General features: G+C 40.4%; 1 protein-coding gene across 1 annotated transcript in view; it reads right to left on the reverse strand.

Moving 5' to 3' along the window:
- Positions 1-22,530, reverse strand: part of NWD2 (NACHT and WD repeat domain containing 2) — a 203,842-nt gene that overhangs the window by 6,421 nt on the left and 174,891 nt on the right. Inside the window, exons 4-6 of the mRNA XM_007522796.3 lie at positions 6,014-6,217; positions 3,493-3,637; positions 1,990-2,579 (exon numbers count right to left, since the gene is read on the reverse strand). Coding sequence (XP_007522858.1) covers positions 1,990-2,579; positions 3,493-3,637; positions 6,014-6,217 — 939 coding nt within the window. The remainder of the gene's footprint in view (positions 1-1,989; positions 2,580-3,492; positions 3,638-6,013; positions 6,218-22,530) is intronic.

Raw genomic sequence — 22,530 nt, forward strand, 5'->3', positions numbered from 1 at the left:
TTTCTCTCTGTCCTATCCAACGATAACAACAACCATAAAAATGGAAAAAGATGGCTACTAAAAGCAGTGGATTTGTGGTGCAGGCACTGAGCCCAAGTGATAACCCTGGAGGCAAAAAAAAATTATTTGGGGGAGTCGGGCGGTAACGCAGCAGGTTAAGCTCACATGGTGCAAAAAGGATCCCGGTTCGAACCCCGGCTCCCCACCTGCAGGGGAGTCGCTTCACAGGCAGTGAAGCAGGTCTGCAGGTGTCTGTCTTTCTCTTCCCCCTCTGTCTTCTCCATCTCTCTCCATTTCTCTCTGTCCCATCTAACAACAGCAACAACAATAATAACTGCAACAACAATAAAAACAACAAGGGCAACAAAAGGGAAAATAAATAAAATTTTAAAAAAATTATTTGGGGGCCAGGCAGTGGCGCACCTGGTTGAGCATACATGTGACAGTGCATGAGGACCTAGGTTCGAGTCTTTGGCCCCTCACCTCCCCCTCGGGGAAAGCTTCATTAGTAGTGAAGCAGGTACGCAGGAGTCTTGTCTTTCTCCCTTTCTATTTCCCCTTTCCTCTCAATTTCTCTCTGTCCTATCAAATAGAAAAAAGAAATGAACAAACCAAATATATATATATATATATGTATATATGTATATATATATATATATATATATATATATAATCCTGGTATATACCTTATATATGTATATGTGGATGTACATTTTTTTAAATTTTATTTATTATTTATTGGATAGAGACAGAGAGAAATCTGAGAAGGGAGACACAGAAAGACAGACAGAGATACCTGCAACACTGCTTCACTGCTTGTAAGGTTTTTCCCTTGCAGGTGGTGACTGAAGACCCGAACCTGGGTCCTCGAACACCGTAACATGTGCACTTAACCTGGTGTGTCAGTGCCCAGCTCCTAACACACACACACACACACACACACACACACACACACACACACACACACACATCAACCTTTTAATAACCTTGACTATGCAGAAAGTAGACTTCGATACAGGAAATGGAAAAAGTTCTTGAAATAGTCAAAGGTCTGTTATGAAGCTCACACACAAAAATCTGCAGTGAGACCCTCAAAATCATTGTGCTAAAGCTAATAAGTAGGCCTCGTAGTAGCAACAGTGAGCAGATCAAAGTTTTGTGTTCTTTCCCAGGTCCTGACGAGTGAGTTTGCTAGAAGCATGAGACTAAATATTTAAGAACCAAAGAAGTGTCTAGCTAGGGAGAAGATGCATTCTCCGATATCTAGGAAATTGTAGGCAGGGGAGACTCATTGAGGACAGCACAGCAGATACAGAAGTGTAATAATCTATCTTCAGGAAAGCAAGGACAGATCTCAGAAGACAGTAGGCAGCTTTAGGCACCTGCCAATATTAAGCCCAATTCTGAACCCTTCTGTCTGACCACTTATATGGTAGGTTCCCCTAACCTGAAACCCTATAGTGAACATAATTTCACTTGGGGTTTGAGACAGACAGAAAGAAGAGCTGCATGGAGAAAGAAAGGAGAAGATAGCCATTTCCACTCCAGGCACATCTGGCTTAAGACAGATTTCAGCCTCGAGAGTAAGAAATACAGGTTGAGCTTTTAATGGTTATTTTAGATTGGATATATTCACTTAGGACTGACACTGGTCTGGCTTCCTGAAGCAACTAGAGAACTTCGTTGTTTCTGAGATGAATGAAAAGAGTTGTAAGAACTGCCCATGTTTTCATCCAAATGGGGACTAGCCTCATGCCATGAATTTAAAGATAGAAAAAACAAAGTTCTATAATTGCATCCTGTGAGTCTCACACTTTCAATGACTGCTACACCTAAAAAGGAGAAAAAAATACGGTATCTATTTTAAAGGACTAATTATAATCCAGAGAGGAAATACTGAAAATGAAAATGAGTTTGTTAAACTTATTCTCTCTTTAAAGTAAAAGATTTTTTTTTTTTTTTGTCACAAATACTCATCAAGACTCCTACCTTCTTTGCCACTTCAGCTAGCAGAAGGGTCTTCCCAGTGCATGGTCCACCATATATAATAAGAGGGTTGATATGCCCAGTTTTGCTAGGAAGAATGTACTTATGTATTATGTTTAGAGATTCACATTTGTACTCGTAGAAGGAGGCATATGTTTTACACAATGAAGAGTGCTGAAGGATTTCGTCATAGAGTGTATCCGTTTCAGTGTCAAAGTTCTGTTGTACCGTTGCCTGAATTATATCAATCATGTCCTCATAAAATTGTTTACCGAGTCCTTCTATGTAATGGTTTTCTATTTCCTGGGAATAGCCCAGCTTCATGTCACAATGAGTAACAGATGTGTACACTCTCAGATTAGATGATGCGACAACAGTAGGAATAAATTCATCCCTGAGTTTTATCAGCTTCTCTTGGGCTTCTGGATCCCGAATAATCCTTGGGTCTGTTCCAGTGATATCCATGTATTTTCCCATCTCTGGGATTTTCACAAAGCGCTCAATGTTAGCAATTTTCCTAATGTAGCACACACACTTCTTTAGGAAGGCTGGAGTTTGCTTTCCCAGAGCAAAATCAAACTCATCCTCTATGGCTGGAAGAAAATAATACAAGGAGTTTATTGCCAAGAACAAAGAAGCAATGTGTCCACACTCCCAGTACTTAATTCACAGTCACTAGTGGTGGGTTGTTTTGCTAACTGTGTATAGCAGAGCTGTTCACAGAATCATTTAGTAGTTCCTTCACTTTGTATTTGTCTTTTCCTACGGAAGATCCCCTAACAATGAATTTTAAGTGCAACTTTAATTTCTAACTTAAAGAGAGATTCACCATATACACAATGAAGAAAGCACAAGTTTATAGCCGATCCACTAAAATCCTGCTTGGCATCCCTTTCAGACCTCTGTGATCCTAGGAGTGAAGAGCAGGGACCAGCTGACAAGGAAAAGTACAGAAGACACATCTTAGTTGACTATTTCTTGCTAATCTGTCCTATAAAATGTGGCTCCAGAGATAAGTAAATATCAATTTAACAGCATGTTTAAAACAAAGTACAATTATGTTCTGATTATTATTATTTTAAAATTTATTTTGTTTCTTTTTATATTCCATTTCTTTATCTAGTTTGGATAGAGACAGAGAAATTGAGAGGAGGGGCCAGGCTTGGTTAAGTGCACATATTACCAAGGGCAAAGACTGAAGTTTGAGCTCCACTCCTCACCTGCAGGGGGTCTGCTTAATGAGCAGTGAAGCAAGTCTGCAGGTGTCAGTCTTTCTTTCTTTCTCTCCATCTCCTCGTCCTCTTTCAATTTCTTTTTAAATCACTTTTTTTTTTGGAAATATTATTGAATCAAATAAATGATTACCTGTGAGTTGAAACAATACTGAGTTCTTGCCTCTTCAGGGATGGAAACAGGAAAGTTTTACCAGGCAAAATTATGAAGGGGAAGCAGTAAATGCATCTACTGTTTATTTTCCCCCGAGTTTATGACAATGAGTAAAGTTACCTGAGAACAGGTACCTCTTAGCTTGGCTGTGTTTCATCTTCCCCTTTTCATGGAGCAGTTTTACCGCAGCCTTAAATAGCTTCTTGATCTCAACTGATACCTCCTGCCAGGTATTTTCATTCTCAACATTACCAGAAGGATGCATCTGTGAAAATAAAATAAGAGTGAGATATTGTGAAAATTGACAAAAAAATCAATCTTTAAGAATAAGAGAACTATTATTATTTGAAGGTCTACTATATGCTACTACTATGAGACTTGCTTAGTGGACAGTATCTCATTTAAGCCCACCAAGGATCATTAGAGTTAGAAAATTACCTCCCTACCATACATAAGGGTGTGACTTCAAAGATAATTTGTTCACTGGACTTTAAAAAAAAAATTATTATTCCATATATTTCCCCTTATTTATTATTTTGTTTTTATGAGAACACTACTCAGCTCTGGCTTATGGTGATGTGGGGGATTGAACCTGGGATCTGGGAGCCTCAGGCACGAGTCTTGTTTGCATAATGATTACACTATCTCCCCGCACCCTTGTGTTTTGATCTAATTGTCTTAGAAAAATTATCTCTTCAGTATCTTCTAAAGAAGAGAGAAATTTACGGGGGGTTGCTTATCTGTTGCTATTTAGTTATCTGTGGGTATTTCTTCTTCCTTTACTTTTATGGGAAGGAACACTAAAGTCAATTGCATAGTAATTCATAAGCAACTTCTCTCAAACCACTGTGCAAACTTGGTTTCTTGAGTTATCATTTTTTTGGGTGTTTGCCATTTGTCAACTACATTTTCTTCTGCTATATTTAACCAGGACATAGTGGAATATACTCCAATATTCCTCATTACAGGAGCACTATTCTTACAAATAATTTTCTTCAATAATGTATATGAGGGTAAGAAGGAAAATCAAGAATTCTAGTAGGATTTCTTAGTGCATGTAGCTTTAAAGTTCTCTGTTAAACATCAGAATGACAACGATGAAAGGCTCCTAAATAGAATAACTATCTTTAACCCAAGTTTTTCTTTTCTTGGAGCTACCTAGATGCTGAATATATTCAGGATGTTCTCTTTGGAAGAGGGTAGTTATCTGCACTTTTTTTTTCATTGCTCTCTAAGAATTCTGAGCAATGAATAGGTCCACTCATCTTCTTTCTCTTTTACCTGTTTCAGGAGCCATGTAGACACATATGTGAGGGAACTAAGCTGAGGAGAAGGATAACATTTCCATCAATCCATGAGCCAATCTCATTTCAAGATTCTACATAAGAATCAGATATATGATGTGTGGAATGTTAGTAGAATTGGATTAAAAAGGGAAGACTATAGGAATAGGTAGGCAAATTTTTAAAAGCCTCACCTCCAAAACCTTTTAAATAGCATGACTGTTGAACTTGAAAACTCAGTGTATAAACAGAGTTGACAAAAAAGAAGAAAAAGGGTGTCAGGTGGTAGCGCAGCGGGTTAAGCACATGTGGCGCAAAGCACAAGGACCAGTGTAAGGATCTTGTTTCGAGCCCCCGGCTCCCGACCTGCAGGGGAGTCACTTCACTGGTGATGAAGCAGGTCTACAGGTGTCTATCTCTCTCTCCCCCTCTCTGTCTTTTCCTCCTCTCTCCATTTCTCTCTGTCCTATCCAACAACGAACGACATCAACAACAATAATAATAATAACCACAACAAGGGCAACAGAAGGGGGAAAAATGGCCTCCAGGAGCAGTGGATTCATGGTGCAGGCACTGAGCCCCAACAATAACCCTGGAGGCAAAAAAAAGGAAGAAAAAAATTTGAGGGGCTAGGCGGTAGTGCACCTGGTTGAGTGCATACATTACCATAGGGACCTGGGTTCAAGTTCCCACTTCCTACCTGCAAGGGGAAAGCTTTAAGAGTGGTAAAGTATGTGTCTCTCTTTCTCCCTCTTTCCCTTCTCTCTTAATTTCTGTCTCTATCCAAAATAAGTAAATTAAATAAAAATCAAGTATAAAACAAGAAGGAAAGAACAGGGAATAAAAAAGAAGTTATTTGATAAGATACTGAGAATTTTACAGAATAGAATACGTAAACTCACAAGTATAGGGAGCCTGGCATAAACATATCAATTAGAATAAATAGCCATAGAATAGCAAAATGGGAAAATAAAAATATTTTCAGACAGACTCTGTGTTTATCTCTAGGAGATTTTACTTAATGAAACTTCCAAAAAGATGCACTTGAGGAAGAAGGAAATAACGCCTGGAAAGAGTGAGATGTTAAGATCAACAAATAATACGTAAAAAATAAAGCAAGTTAAAAAATTAGTGGGAGGTTCCGTAGGTTTGGATTTTGTTTTTGACTAAAGTGAATAGAGAGGATGCAGCTCAGTGGTGGAGCACTTTCTCTGCTCCACCAGTGTACGAGGCACTGGGTTCAGTTCTTGGCATCAAACAACAACCACAGTAACAAACAATAACAAAAGGTAAATAACTTTGACATAAACATTTAACACAATGCACAAATAGACACTTTGGGGAGCAGGGTAGCTTACCACATTTTTATTGCTCTTCAGCATTTCTGATTTGGGTCTGAGGTAATAAGCTGCTGGCACCGAGTTCTCATCTCGGCAGTACCACTCTTCCAGTAACTTAGTGTCCAGCTTCGCCTCAATGGCAGCATCCAAAATCATTTCAAACTCTGAGGCTTCAACTTCTCCTGGGATTCGGATGTTCCCATATTTTTCACCTAATAGTCCCTGTGTATCAACAAGAAAATTCAGTTTAATGTATCACCAAAAAAAAAAAAAAAAAAAAAAATCAAAACAACAAAAAAAAAATTCCATTTAGTATTCAGAACATGTGGCGACTCAATAAATGTGAATAGATACCAAGAGAAGCGGTGTTCCATCACTACTTTCTGTTTAATGACAACTTTTAAACTTTTTTTCCTTCTTCTCTTGCAAGCCCGTCTTCCTTCCATCCTCCTTTACCCCCCCCCCTTTCTTTCCTTTTCGCTCTTCGCCTTTGTACCTGTAGAATTCCACCACCCCCTTGAAGACTCTTTTTTCTGTCCTCTCTTTTCTTTCTCTCCCTTCCTTCCTTCCTTCCTTTCTCTTTTTCCATATGGAGGTGGCAGAGAAAGAGAGAGAGAAGAACAGCACTGATCCACTGCTTGTGATGCTACCTCTTGTGCATGGTGCTACCATGTGGTGTCTTGGGGCTCGAGCCCAGGTCTTCATCATGGCAAAGTGTAGTCTACCAGATGAGCCATCTTCCAGGCCCCCTATACTTTACATCACAAATAAAGTTAGATAAACCATATTTTAATTATAGTTCATTCACAAGTTGAGAATTGAGATCGTATATATCAGAAAAATTCCCAATACTCAATTTTGTAGCAAATTTATTTCCCACAGATTTATATATGGTAGCAAAAGTTGTTCTACTCCGAAATAAAGAGTTTGCTTATTTATGGCAAAAGAGAATGACAGGCTATATCCTAGGAAATATCAGACTTATAAACTTTCAAATAAGGGAACTGAAAAACGTTCGAGAACAAAACTAAAAGCTGGCTCTTTTGGCAAAGCATTAAAGTCAATAGATTTCTATTTATGACAATGTATAAAAAAAAAAGAATTGCTCTGCAGAATTTACAATATGACTATCAGCCCTGGATTTACTCGGCTACAAGTGAAAGAGGCATGAAATCACTGGATGTTATTCTACCATCTACACCAGTGCTGACTGAAAATGATTCAAAATAGAAACGAAATATCACTTTCTCCATAGAAAATTGCCAAGGAGAAACATGTGCAGAGTGTTATGAGATTGTGTGAGAAAACAGCCACATTGTGTTGATGACCTATAAATGGACCCAGCATTTTCTTGAAGGTATCCTGGCAGTCTGTATTAAAGCCTTCATATATGTATTTAAAGAAACCAGGTCACTTTCTTCTGGGATTTGGTAGTTAGGAAATAAAGACATAAAGACTTGTCAGAATATTTATGTTGAGTCTGTCTTAATAGGGAAGAGTTGGTCTAACAGCCTAGGTGTCCAGAAATGGGAATATTTAAATGTATTATAGCACCTTTACTCAAAGAATAGTAAAATATGCTCTAGAAGTGTGTGGACATTGAAAGATGCTTACAATACACTTCTTAGTACTATATGGATATAGATGTTTATAAAAAGAAAAGTTACAAAACAGAATGTGCATTTGCAGACGCTACTATGATGCCATCTTGATTTCCCTGGACAGAGGATCTCACCAATGTGTCTTGAAGTCCCATCTCCCCAAGGCCCTACACCCCACTAGGGAAAGCTACAAACAGGCTGGGGGCATCGGATCAATCCGCCAACGTCCATGTCAAGCAGAGAAGCAGTTACAGAAGCCAGTTACTTCTACCTTTTGCACTCTATAAAGAATTCTGGTCCACATTCCCAGAGGGATTAAGAATATGGAAGCTTCCTTTTTTAAAAATAAATAGTTATTTATTTTATTTAATTTTTATTTATAAAAAGGAAACACTGACAAAACCCACAGGATAAGAGGAGTACAACTCCACACAATTCCCACCACTAGAACACCGTATCCCCTCTCCTGATAGCTTTACTATTCTTTTTTAAAAATTAATTAATTAATTAAAAATTAATTAATTAATTAATTTAAAAAAGGAGACATTAACAAAACTGTAGGATAGGAGGGGTACAACTCCACACAATTCCCACCACCAGATCTCTATATCCCATCCCTTACCCTGATAGCTTTCCTAGTCTTTCACTCTCTGGGAGTATGGACCCAAGGTCTTTGTGGGTTGTAGAAGGCGGAAGGTCTGGCTTCTGTAATTGCTTCCCCGCTGAACATGGACATTGACTGGTTGATCCATACTCCCAGCCTGCCTCTCTTTTTCCCTAGAAGGGTGGGTCTCTGGGGAAGCAGAGCTCCAGGACATACTGGTGGGGTCGTCTGTCCAGGGAAGTCTGGTCGGCATCCTGCTGGCATCTGGAACCTGGTGGCTGAGTAATGAAGCTGAACGGTTGTCATTCCACACCTGAAGTCTCTGGACACAGTCTGAAGTGAAGCATGCTGAGGTGGCACTTGTTGCATTGATGAGGTTGTGATTAGTGGATGCAATATTATTTGATATGAATTGAAAGAAGTATGCAGGAAAGTAAGCCCCACCCTAAGGCTCCAGGACTGGGGGGGAAATATAGGCTCTATAGTGGAAATGTGAGGTTCCTGATGTCATAGGGTTCAAGAAGACAATGGATAGTTAATGTTATCATCACATTATTTGGTAATTGGGTTAACTTTGAAAAGTCCCCCTGTTAGGATTTGCTGTACAATACCCAACATCTTGTATATAGCTGTGCCACTGGTTGTTTCTGTTCTTCCTGGTCTAGGCTTTTGAGAGAGTCACCAAATCAAAGACTCAGCCTATGTATTAAAAAGACTCAGTCTGTGTTTTAAAAAGTTTGAGACATACAATCAATTTTCTCCTCTCATATTAATTAGTGATTTATATGATTACTATTTAATAGGAGTGTACATAGACACCATTCCCACCACCAAAAGACTGTGTCTCTTCCCACCTAACCCCGCCCCCCGCCACCCCTGAAAGCCAAATGTCCACCCTCCCCGTCACCACAGGGTTTTTACTTTGGTAAAAAACTACTTTCAATCTAGTCAGATCCTGCTTTTAGTTTCCCTTTCTGTTTTTCTTTCTCAACTTCTGTTGATGAGTGGGATCATCCCATACTCATCTTTATCTTACTGACTTAGTTCACTTAACATAATTCCTTCTAGCTCCATCCAAGATGGGTCAGAGAAGGTGGGGTCATTGTTCTTAATAGCTGCATAGTATTCCATTGTGTATATATATCACAGCTTTCTCAGCCACTCATCTGTTGTTGGGCGCCTGGGTTGCTTCCAGGTTTTAGCTATTATGAATTGTGCTGCTATGAACATAGGTGTACACATATCTTTTTGATTGGGCATTATGGAATCCTTGGGGTATATCCCCAGGAGAGGAATTACTGTATCATATGGAAGGTCCATGTCTAGCCTTGTGAGACTTCTCCAGATTGCTCTCCACAGAGGTTGGACCAATTTACATTCCCCCCAGCACCTCAGAAGGGTTTGTCTGCCCCCACAGCCTCTCCAGCATTTGTTGCTGCTGTCCTTTTTGATGTATGCCATTCTCACAGGAGTGAAGTGGTATCTCAGTGTTGTCTTTATTTGCATTCTCTGACAATCAGCGATGTACTGAGAGATGGACCTCATAACATACTATATAAAATGGTTAAACCAACAAGAAGAAATATCGGAGAAATGAACCAGGACAAGAGTCCAGCTAAAAGCCCCCCAAAGGATGAAGGACAAAATAATGAGGTCAACATCCAAACACTAGTTAAGGACATAATCACAGGAGTGAGTAAAAAGTTTGAAAGAATTGTCATCAGAAATGCAGAAACAACAAATGAGACTCTGGAAGAAAGCACTAATTATCTCAAGGTTATTAGAGAACTGAAAGCTGAAATAGCTGAACTAAGAACACAACTAGCGGGTGTCGGGAGGTAGTCCAGCAGGTTAAGCACCGGTGACACAAAGCACCAGGACCAGCATAAGGATCACAGTTCACAGCTTGATCCCCTGGCTCCCCACCTGCAGGCGAGTCGCTTCACAGGTGGTGACGCAGGTCTATAGGTGTCTAGCTTTCTCTCCCCTTCTCTGTCTTCCCTTCCTCTCTCAATTTCTCTCTATCCTATCCAACAACGAGCAACATCAAGAACAACAATAATAACCACAACAAGGCTACAACAACAATGGCAACAAAAGGGAAAAAAAATGGCCTCCAGGAGCAGTGGATTCATGGTGCAGGCACTGAGTCCCAGAAAAACCCTGGAGGCAAAAACATAAACAAAAACAAAAACAAAAAACACCTAGCTGAATAAGCTAAAACAGTATCAGAACAGGGTAACAAAATAGATGAGCGCCAGAAAAAAAGTAGAGGGGAGAGATAACAGAATAAATGAGGCTGAAGACAGAATTAGCAAGATCAAGGACAAATTAGAGACAACTAAAAAAAGAAGTCAGAGATGTCAAAAAGAGATTAAGAGATACTGAAAACAACAACAGAGACCTATTGGATGAGTTCAAAAGAAATAATATACACATTACTGGCTTAACAGAGGAAGAAAGCATTCTTCAGGGCATAATAGCTGAGGACTTCTCTAGTCTAGACAACATCAAAGACATAAAGGTTCAAGAAGCCCAGAGGATCCCAAACAGAATTAACCCAGACTTAAAGACACCAAGACACATCATATTTAGAATGGAAAGGAATAAGGATAAAGAAAGGATCCTGAAGGCTGCAAGAGAAAAACAAAGAGTCACCTACAGAAGAAAACCCATAAGATTAGCAGTAGACTTCTTCACATAAACGCTATAGGCCAGAAGAGAATGGAAAGATATCTATCGAGTACTCAATGAGAAAGGCTTTCAACCAAGACTACTGTATCCTGCTAGACTATCATTCAGTCTAGATGGAGGCATCAAAACCTTCTTAGACAGGCAATAGTTAAAAGAATCAACTATCACCAAGCCGGCCCTGACAAAAGTTCTGAAAGTTCTCCTATAAACAGCCAGACCACCATAAATATGCCTTATATCAGAAAACTCCAAATATCTCTAAGAATTACATTAAAATATCTTCAATATTTGATATCAATAAATGTCAATGGCCTGAATTCACCTGTTAAAAGGCACAAAGTAGGAAGATAGATAAGAAAACACAACCCAACAATTTGCTGTCTACAGGAAACTCACCAAACTCAACAAGACAAACACAGACTCAAAGTAAAAGGATGGAAAACTATCACACAATCTAATGGCCCACAAAAAAGGGCAGGAACAGCTATTCTTATATCTGACATGATAGATTTCAAAATAAATAAAGTTAAAAAAGAGAGGGATCGACACTACTTAATGATCAGAGGATCAGTCAATCAAGAAGACTTATCAATTATTAACATCTATGCACCCAATGAGAAGCCATCTAAATATGTCAAACATCTACTGAAAGAGCCACAGCAATATATTAACAGCAGCACACTCATAGTAGAGGACTTCAACACCCCACCCTCTCAACTTGACAGATCATCCAGGGAGAAAATCAATAAAGACATGAGGGAGCTAAATGAGGAGACAGATAAACCAGAACGATTGGACATTTTCAGAGGCATACATCCCAAGAAACTGGAATACACATTTTACTCAAGTCAACATGGGCCATTCTCAAGGAAAGACCATAAGTTAGGCCACAAAGACAGCGTCAACAAATTCAAGAGCATTGAAATCATCCCAAGCATCTTCTCAGACCACAGTCAAATTAAACTAACACTTAACAATCAACAGAAGATTAGTAATAGTCCCAAAATGTGGAAGCTCAACATTACACTACTGACAAATACTGGGTCAAAGAGAAAAACAAGGAAGAAATCAAAATGTTTCAAGAGTTCAATGAAAATGAAGGCAGAAGCTATCAAAATATTTGGGACACAGCTAAGGCAGTACTGAGAGGGCAGTTGATAGCCATACAAGCACACATTAGGAAACAAGAAAAAGTACAAGTAAGATCCCTAAGATCCTGCAATTCTTCTCCTGGGGATATATCCTAAGGAACCCAACACACCTATCCAAAAAGATCTGTGTACATATATATTCCTAGCAGCACAATTTGTAATAGCCAAAACCTGGAAGCAACCTAGGTGTCCAACAACAGATGAGTGTCTGAGCAAGTTGTGGTATATATACACAATGGAATACTACTCAGCTATAAAAACTGGTGACTTTACCATTTTCAGCCGATCTTGGATGGACTTTGAAAAATTCATGTTAAGTGAAATAAATCAGAAACAGAAGGATGAATATGGGATGATCTCATTCCCAGGCAGAAGTTGAAAAACAAGATCAGAAAAGAAATCACAAGTAGAACCTTAACTGGAATTGGTGTATTGCACCAAAGTAAAAGACTCTGGGGTGTGTGGGGTAGAGAATACAGGCCCAAAAAGAGGACCTAGTCAGGGTTGTATTGTTATGGAAAACTTGAAAATGTTATGCATGTACAAACTATTGTACTTACTGTCGAATGTAAAACAGTAATTCTCCAATAAAGAAATTAAAAAAAAGAAAAAGAAAAAGAAACAAGATGTCTGGTTGGCATCATGGTAGCATCTGTAACCTGGGGGCTGAATGAATTGTTGATCATGAACCTAAAGGCTAGAATATTGCAGATGATGATTTGAGGGTCTCCGTTTTGTAGCCTGTTAGTAGGCCTATTTTAGTTATATTCCAAAGGGCCCTGGACTATACTAGTTTTTCATAATGGAGGGGACTAGATATGGAACTTTGGTGGTAGGAACTATATGGAATTGTACCCCTGTTACCTTACAATCTTCTTGATCATTATAAAATCACTAGTAAAAATAAATAATAGAATGTTCAAGAAGATTCTGATAATGTACATGTGTGAGGGAGCAGTGTATATATATATGTATATGTATGCTATGTACATACGTGCACACATAAGAGGGATTTTATAAAGATACAAGCAAAGCTATTAATGACTGTATTCTTGCATTGGTGGGTACAGATGTACTTGGGTTTGGTATGTATTTTTTACCTTCATAGTAAAAACTTTTGGGAGTTGGGTGGTAGTGCAGCGGGTTAAGTGCAGGTGGCGCAAGGACAAGCATAAAGATCCCGGTTCCAGTCCCCGGCTCCCCACCTGCAGGGGAGTCGCTTCACAGATCTTGAAGCAGGTCTGCAGGTGTCTATCTTTCTCTTCCTCTCTTCTCTCCATTTCTCTCTGTCCTACCCAACAACAATGGCATCAATAACAACAACAACTACAACAATAAAAAAACAAGGGCAACAAAAGGAAAAATATATAAACATAAAAAAAAATTAAAAAACGCTTTTTTGGTTATATATAGTATTATTTTGTAATGATGAAAGCAACAGGTTGTAAAACCTAGCTCTAAATATTTCTTTAAGATTGTGCCTCTCAAAGTGTGTTTCCAGCAGGATCAACAATACCTGGGAATTTGGTAGGCTTTCAATAAGGAAACCTACCAGCCTGTCAGGAACCTTCACTTCAATAGATCAGTCTTCTAGGAGGTACTGTTTAAACACCTCTGTGGTTGGGCCATATCCTGTCTTTCTCCTTAAGATATCACCACCTCCTGAGTCACTTACTGAAGTGATTTTGGCTAACTGAACTCACTGTTTCAAGCTCAGTTGTGCTCAGTATTAATCTCAAAGATCAGGCAGGAGGAAGGGGCAATCTGTTATTTCTGTGGCTGTGCACAGCCAAAATAAATTCAAATGCCTCAACCGGAATTCCCTAGACAGAAGACCCCACCATTGTGTCCCAGAGCTCCAATTCCCCAGAACCCTGCCCTACTAGGGAAAGAGAGAGACAGGCTGGGAGTATGGATCGACCTGTCAATGCCCATGTTCAGGAAGGAAGCAATTACAGAAGCCAGACCTTCCACCTTCTGCACCCCACAATGACCTTGGGTCCATACTCCCAGAGGGATAAAGAATAGGAAAGCTATCGGGAGAGGGGATGGGATACGAAGTTCTAGTGGTGTGAACTGTGTGGAGCTGGACCCCTCTTATCCTATGATTTTGTCAGTGTTTCCTTTATATAAATAAATAAATAAACAAATAAATAAATAAAGAGGATTCCACATTCCTGGTCTCCATTACATCAGCATCACAGGTGAGGGTTTTAAGAAGGCTCCTGTGAGATAAAGGTGCTATATTCTAATGTAGCATATTAGCCTGTGGGTCAATTAGAAACACTTTCATTTGTTTGGGCCCATTCTTTATAACAGAAATAATGTTATCTGAAAGTACTTCTTTATTTTTTCTTTTGGCATGCCAGGGCCTTGTGCGTGCATGTTCTGTTGTCCTCAGGCTAAATTTTTCAAAATTTTTATTTCAAAAAGGGGGGCAGTAGGGGTGGTGTGGGGAAGCATCACAGCATCACTCCACTACCTCTGAATCTTCAGTGGTCCCAGGTGCTGCTGCCTTTTGGAACCCTGAGCCATGCACTCTTCCTGGGTGGTCTAGCTCCCAGCCCAGGTACTTAATGCTGCTTCTTCAACCAAGTCTTGTGCTCAACTTGAGCAGATGAGCTAGTGTGGGCTCTTATTCTTCTACAGATACATGGGCTGTGGGTGTGTGATTTTTATTAATTAATTCACTTTTTCTTTATAAAATCGAAATACTGACAAGACCATAGGATAAGAGGGGTACATTTCCACACAGTACCCACCCCCAGAGCTCCAGATCCAACCCCCTCCCTTGATAGCTTCCCTATTCTTTATCCCTCTGGGAGCATGGACTAAGGGACATTGTGGGGTGCAGAAGGTGGAAGGTCTGGCTTCTGTAATTGCTTCTCCGATGAACATGGGCGTTGACAGGTCGAACCACATTTCCATCCTGTCTCTCTCTTCCCTTAGTGGGGCAAGGCTCTGGGAAGGCAGGGCTCCAAGACACATGGTGGAGTCCTCAGCCCAAGGAAGTCAGATTGGCATCATGGTAGCATCTGGAATCTGGTGGCTGAAAAAGAGTTAAGATATAATGTAGAACAAATTGTTGACTAATCATGAACCTAAAGGCAAAAATATTGCAGATGAAGATTTGAAGTCTCCGTTTTGGAAAAAGCTAGTAGAGCTCTATTTTAGGTATACTCCAGAGGGCCCATGACTTCACTAGTTTTTGCCTCAGCCTGACATCTAATATGCAGGTGGACCTAGGTTATTGTCTGGGGAGATGGTGTCATAGTTGGAAGGGTGAGTGCTTTAAAAAAAACCCGTTATTGGGGGAATTATTTATATTAGACAGTAAAATACAGTACTTTGTACATGTGTGTAACATTTCTCAGTTTTCCACATAACAATTTAACCCCCCCCCCAGCATTGTGTGATCTTTTTAAGGGTAGCCAATCGAATAATTAGCCTGCTTCTATTGGCTCTTCCCAGATAAGGCCTGTGAGAATGATCTTTTTAAGGGTAGCCAATCGAATAATTAGCCTGCTTCTATTGGCTCTTCTCAGATAAGGCCTGTGAGAATTTCCCTCAGTCAGGGCCATCTGAGGACAGATATTTTGGTGCTGGGAGAGCCATTCAGCAAACCATTCAAAGTAAGGAATAAGAGAACTTCTCAACTGCAGTAGTCCGAAAAGACATAAATGGAGTTGGGTCACGGGTGGAGAGCTTGTGGGGTACGCAGAACATCGTGGGATTTAATAATGGACAATTCTCCATGAGGCAGCCAGTGAAGTTCAGGAATACCATGAACCGAGCTACCAACAGCCAGCTAGATTTGGGGGAGGAGGGGCAAGAATTCTCTATAGTAACTAGTGAAACCAGAACATGTCCCAGGACAGGACTGCCATCACTACAGCAGTAATTAACGATCTGTTGACTTTTTGTGTTTCTCCTGAGTTAAATAAGGTTGGTCCCAGGGTCTAGGGCAGGGCCAAATCTCTAGATCAATGTGCTTCCCAGTTTACCAGCTTCTGGATTATCCAGGATGCTGATTATACCATGGGTGTCAAGATCAGTTTTCAACCTGAGGAACACTATCATTGGGGACCCCAGAATCTGTATTTTACAGCAAGCTTATAAATGAATTCAGACTTTGAGAAACACTACTGAGGACAGTGAATGCAAGAGTCTCATGAATAATGGTCAGCAGGCATTGAAAGGACAGGATATAAGGGAGCGTAACAGATCATCACAAAAATCAGAGGCTTTTAAAAATAATTATTCGAGTTGAGCAGCTGGCACCAACTGCTATCATCATTATTTGGTCAATACAGTAAGGTAAAATGCTCCTCAGCCTAGCAATTAACAGGAAAGAGAAAATATCCTGATCCAATTCAAATATCTATTGAGTGCCTGCTATATATAAAGTGGTAATACAGAACTTCAGAGAACTAATAATGTGTTCTAGGCTTAAAGTTACTTATTGGATTGTTCTCCCCAAGTCTTTCCTTTTATCGATTTTCCCTTTAGGTGGAAAGCTCATAAATCATGAAGCAGTTACTTTTCAGGAGTCAAAGGCAGGGTGTTGCCTCAGTCCAGTCTTACTGTTTCAGAAATCACAAAAAAAGAGGAACTAGCAAAAGAGAAGTTTGCTATTATATGTTTCCAGGAAGAACTATGGGCTTCTCTGAGGTCAAAGTGCTGAGAAACCACACAAATCGGGTCTCTTGCAGTCAGTCAATTTTAGAGTTAGTTCAACTCAGTTGCAAAGTACAGCAGATCAGAGCAGGCAGATGTGAAGGAACACGGCTAGGAGGCCAGCAGTGAGAGTGGCAGTGGCTAGATGGATTTTTTAAAAACTTTTATTGGTGATTTAATATTGATTTATAAAATTGTAAGATAATAGGGGTATAATTCCATAGCATTCCCACCACCAGAGTTCCGTGTCCTATCCCTTCATTGGAAACTACAGTAGTTCTCCCAAGGTCACTGATATGGGCTAATTCTGTAACTGTATCTTTGTAAAAATATATATTTTCCCCCATACCTTCACTTCCCTTCTAGTTCATCTCTACACCTATTATTACTTCCAAGTGTTTTTCCTTTTTAAAAATATTTATTTTCCCTTTTGTTGCCCTTATTGTTTATTGTTGTCATTGTTATTGCTGTCATTGTTGTTGGATAGGACAGAGAGAAATGGAGAGAGGAGGGGAAGACAGAGAGGTGGAGAGAAAGATAGACACCTGCAGACCTGCTTCACCGCCTGTTAAGCGACTCCCCTGCAGGTGGGGAGGGCTCGAACAAGGATCCTTACGCTAGTCCTTGTGCTTTGCACCACCTGCGTTTAACCTGCTACACTACCACTGGACTCCCGTGTTTTTCCTTTTTTTCCCTCTTCTCTTTCAGATAAGTGAAACCGTCCCTGGCTTCCTCTGGCATTTTCCAGATTTACTTTCCTTTCATTGATGCTTCTCCTCTGGCAAAGGTTGTTGGGAGGTCGATCCATACTCTCAGCCTGTTTTTATCTTTTCCTAGTGGGATAGGACACTGGATAAATTTTTAATCAATCAGTCAGTATCTATGAGGACCCCTTGAGTTGTTGCAGAAACTGTGAGCAAGAAGGTTCCTTCTCTGTCACCTGGTAATGGACTGTTTATTCCAGCCAGCAAAGAAGAGACACATTTCCACATCCTTCTGACCCTAAAGCACAAGAAATTATATTTTTTTTATTGGTTAAGTCAACTTCCCTCTTTTGCAAGAGAATTTAGTGGAAAATTGAGGTAGTACAATTACTGAAGATATGTGATTCTATTTAGGCAGGAAGCAATAGTCCGGTGCTCAAACAGAAATTGAGCATTAAGTCCAAATGGATTATGAAGTCTAAGATGATGTCCTAACGTCTTTATATTTTCTGCACAGAAAATTCTGTCACAAGATTTCTTCGAGATACTTTGTAACTAGATAGAGGGCAGTTACACAATACTGTAAGTGTAGTAAATGTTACTGACTTGTCTGCTTTATAATGGTTAATTTTTATTATTATGTATTTATTTATTCCCTTTTGTTGCCCTTGTTTTATTGTTGTAGTTATTGTTGTTGTCTTTGTTGCTGGATAGGAGAGAGAGAAATAGAGAGAGGAGGGGAAGACAGAGAGGGGGAGAGAAAGACAGATACCTACAGACCTCCTTCACCGCTTGTGAAGCGACTCCCCTGTAGGTGGGGAGCTGAGGGCTCGAACCGGGATCTTTACTCTGGTCCTTATGCTTTGCGCCGTGTGCGTTTAACCCGCTGTGCTACTGACCGACTCCCTATTGCCGGGCTAGCTAGCTTCGCGGGCGGGAGACAGACCAGGGACTCATGGCTGGTACGCAGTATCTCTTTATTCATGTGGAACGCAGCGCAATCTAAGCTATCTAAAACTAACTATAATCACAATCCTGTCCTTATATATATACTCGCCAAGTAGGGTGGAAACAGGATGTGATGTAGAGAGGGTGGAGCGGAAAGTGACTGGTGCAAATCAGGGTGTACTACGAGAGGGGGCAGAGCAAAAAGACATCATGAACCAGTGGGGATTAAACCAATGCCCTGCAGGCAGGTCAGTGCTTAGTTAACAGTGGTTATGTAAATAGAATACAGTGTTAAGCAGGTGAGATTAAACCAATGAAACAGAAGGGGTCTTAGAAGCATTCCAACACCCTATAATGGTTAATTTTACGTTACTTGGATTTTACCATTTTCTTTTTTTAAGAAATACACTCTGAGCACGAGGACCAGAGTAAGGATCCTGGTTTGAGCCTCCAGCTCCCCACTTGCAGGGGAGTTGCTTCACAAGTGGTGAAGCAGGTCTCAGGTGTCTATCTTTCTCTCCCCCTCTCTGTCTTCCCCTCCTCTCTCCATTTCTCTCTGTCCTAACAACAATACGTCAATAACAACAACAATAACTACAACAACAGCGAAAAGCAACAAGGGCCACAAAAGGGAAAATAAATATTAAAAAAATTAAAAAAAAGAAATACACTCAAGTGTTGAATTCCTTCTAAATTAAAACCTAAAGGTGAAGGGATTTCTATTAGTTAATTAATCTACTTTATTTTAATTAATAATTAATTAATCTACTTTATTATTTAATTAATCTACTAATCTATCTTCTTTCTCTCCTTTTTTATGCTGAGAGAGCTACAGCTAAGCCATGGCTTTTGCTTTCAAAGGCTTAGAGATAACATTCTCTTTCCCTTCAATTGATTTTTTTTTTCCATCCAGTAAACACTAATCCCTCCCCCACTCCAGCCTGATGCTGGGCAGTTTCTATAATAGCAAAGGAGCACTTGCTCGCCGCCCTCCTACATAGCGACCATCATCGATAGCCCCGCCCCCAAACACACCGTCACTTCTTGCCTGGCATCATATAGCAGAGTCAGGACAATGACATAATGAGCTTGCCAGCACCTTGGAGAATATTTCAACGCCCTCTGTTCCCTTTGCTATGATGGAAAAAGCAAAGAGGAGGGAAGAAGGTACTCTGCCCAGATGTGCAGCTGGGACTGACATCTTTGGTGTTGCAGGTTCTCGGGCCTTTGTTCACACACAGGAGCTATACGGTTGGCTTTCCTGGACCTCCACTTTGTGGAGTGCAGAAAATGGTACTTCTTGGTTTCCATAATCAAATGAACCATCACTTTATATTTATAAGGCATTGATAATAACAATTATTTTTTAAAGATTTTATTTATTTATTCATGAGAAAAATAGGAGGAGAGAGAGAGAGAGGAACCAGACATCACTCTGGTACATAGGCTGCTGGAGATTGAACTCGGGACTTCCTGCTTGAGAGTTCAATGCTTTATCCATTGTACCACTTCCTGGATCATGACATTGATAATTTTACACATATGGTTTTCTATTGGCTAACATTCTCTGGAGAACTGTGACTGATTGATACAAGGGAAGATAAGAGAAATAAATTGGAAATTAAAATGATGGGTGACTAAAAGGTCTGGTAGAATGAAATAATGTTAACAACAGAAACTAGTCTAGAGACTACTTTTGAGAAAAGCCAAATCCAGAATCTTCTCTAAAGAAGAGGTCCAAAGTGCCAACAGACACATGAAAAAATACTCAAAGTCACAGTCATGGGGATGCAAATGTAAACAATAATTAGATACTACTTTACACCCGTGAGACTGAAAAGACAGAAACACCAAATGTTGGAGAGGCTGTGGGGGAAAGGGACCCTCCTATATTGCTTGTGGGCATGCAAATTGGTTCAGCCCCTATGGAAAACAGTCTGAGATTAGTCAGAATTCAAGAAATGGACCTACCTTATGACCTAGCAATGACTCTCCTACGGATTTATCCAGGAAAAACAAAAACACCTATCCGCAAAGACCATCTGCACATTCCTAACAGCACAGTTTGTATTTGCCCAAACTTTGAAGCAACCCAGATACCCAACAACAGAGGAATGGCTAAGAGAGTTGTGGTACATATACACAATAGAGTATTATGCAGCTGTTAAAAATGATGAGGTTACCTCTTTTCCAATTTAGTAGTCAGATACAATAATGCCTCCATTAAGAACTCAAAAGGAATTGTACCCTTATAAATCATTAATAATAATAATAATTAATAATAATAATAAACCTCAAAGGCCAGGGTTCAGAGAGCTTCTGGGTTGGCAAACAAATATGGATTTGGGGAGAGTGGCATGCAGGGAGAAGGCATAGAAGGTCCTGGATTTTCCCTTATGCCTTATCCTATGTATCTTTTTCAGCTGGATGCTCCTGAGTTATATCTATTTACAATAAGCCAATGATTAAGGAAAATTTCTGAGTTATGTCAGGGAACCACTCGCAGAGCAGGAGCACAGGTGTTTGCTAAGCTTGTGACTAGCGGCTGAAGGTGGGGGTGGAGACCAGTCTCACAGGGCAGAATCTCTTAACCATCTGAATCTGTTGCTGCCTTTTGGGAGGGTGATTGTTGTATGCTTTACATTGGGTTCTAGTTCTCCCCCGCCAAGAGAATTGAATCAGTCCTGCTAATTTCGCGGGCCCGCTTGGCCCCGTCCCAAGGAACCCCGAGAGAGGGTTCCTGAGTGGCAGAGTTCCAGAGTTCGAGAGTTCCAGGGGGAGAGTTCCTGAGTTCCAGAGTAAGAGAGAGTGCTTGCACCGCGGCAAAGAGACAGCAGAGTTCTGTTTGGTCATTAGTTTGGTTTAGTTTATGAATCGTTGTTCCTGAATAAAGAAATACAGCTTCCCTTCCCAGCCATATGTCTCCGCGTCTCTGTTACCCGCCCGTGAAGCTAGCCCGGCCGAGCTAGAGCCGTCCGAATTTTAACAACAGGTGATGGCGTTAGATTTGGGTTAAATTGTAGGACATCTGGCTGGGGTGGAATGGCTGCTTGGTGGTTTGAGATAAAATCGTCCCCACACGTGTTAGACTTTCATTCAGGGACCCAAGAGTCCTAGAAAGTGTTGCGCACACTGATATTCTTTAGAAACATTTGTACAGAGTAAGGGACCATGAGGATGAAAAAGTTGGGCAGCAGAATGAAGAGAATAGAAGCATTCTGGAATTTGCAGCTAATTTATACAGGATCCAAAGTATGGATTACAATCCTAATCTTAGTGGCTTGACTTGCTAAATTCAGGAACGTGTAAGAATTATTAAACTTAGCCTTGCGGGGCCAGGTGGCAGCACACCTGGCTAAGCACATACATTACTATGTGCAAGGACCTGGGTTGAAGCTCCTGTTCCCCACCTGCAGTGGGGAAGCTTCCTGAGCAGTGAACAAAGTACTGCAGGTGCCTTCTCCCTCTCTAATTCCTCCTCCCCTCTTAATTTCTCTCTGTTCTGTCAAATAAAGAAAAGAAAATGGGGAGTTGGGCAGTAGCTCAGCAAGTTAAGTGCACGTGGCGCAAAGCGCAAGGACCAGAGTCCCTGGCTCCTCACCTGCAGGGGAGTCACTTCACAGGCGGTGAAGCAGGTCTGCAGGTGTCTATCTTTCTATCCCCCTCTCTGTCTTCCCCTCCTCTCCATTTCTCTCTGTCCTATCTAACAACGACATCAATAAATAAATAAATAAGTAAATGTAAATATATATGTATATATATAGAAAAGAAAATGGAGGCCGGGGAGATAGCATAATAGTTATGTAAACAGACTCTCATGCTGGAGGCTCCAGAAGTTCCAGGTTTAATCCCCCATACCACCATATGCCAGAGCTGAGCGGTGCTCTGATGTTTCTCTCTCTTTGCATTTCTCTCAAAAATAAATAAAATAAAATAAAGCAAAACAAAGAATTAACAGAAAAAGAAAAAAAAATGGCTGTTAGGAGCAGTGGATCATTATTGTGCAGGCACAGAGCCTCAGCGATAACCCTGGTGGCAATAAAATAAAATAAAATAAAGAAAAAGAAGGACATTAGCCATGTGTGTGACTCAGGCCTGTGTCCAGCCCCCAGCACACTGGAGGGAACTTTTGTGCTGTGTTGTCTTCTCCCTCACA

This window comes from Erinaceus europaeus, chromosome 3, assembly GCF_950295315.1.
Source record: "Erinaceus europaeus chromosome 3, mEriEur2.1, whole genome shotgun sequence".
Lineage (NCBI taxonomy): Eukaryota > Metazoa > Chordata > Mammalia > Eulipotyphla > Erinaceidae > Erinaceus > Erinaceus europaeus.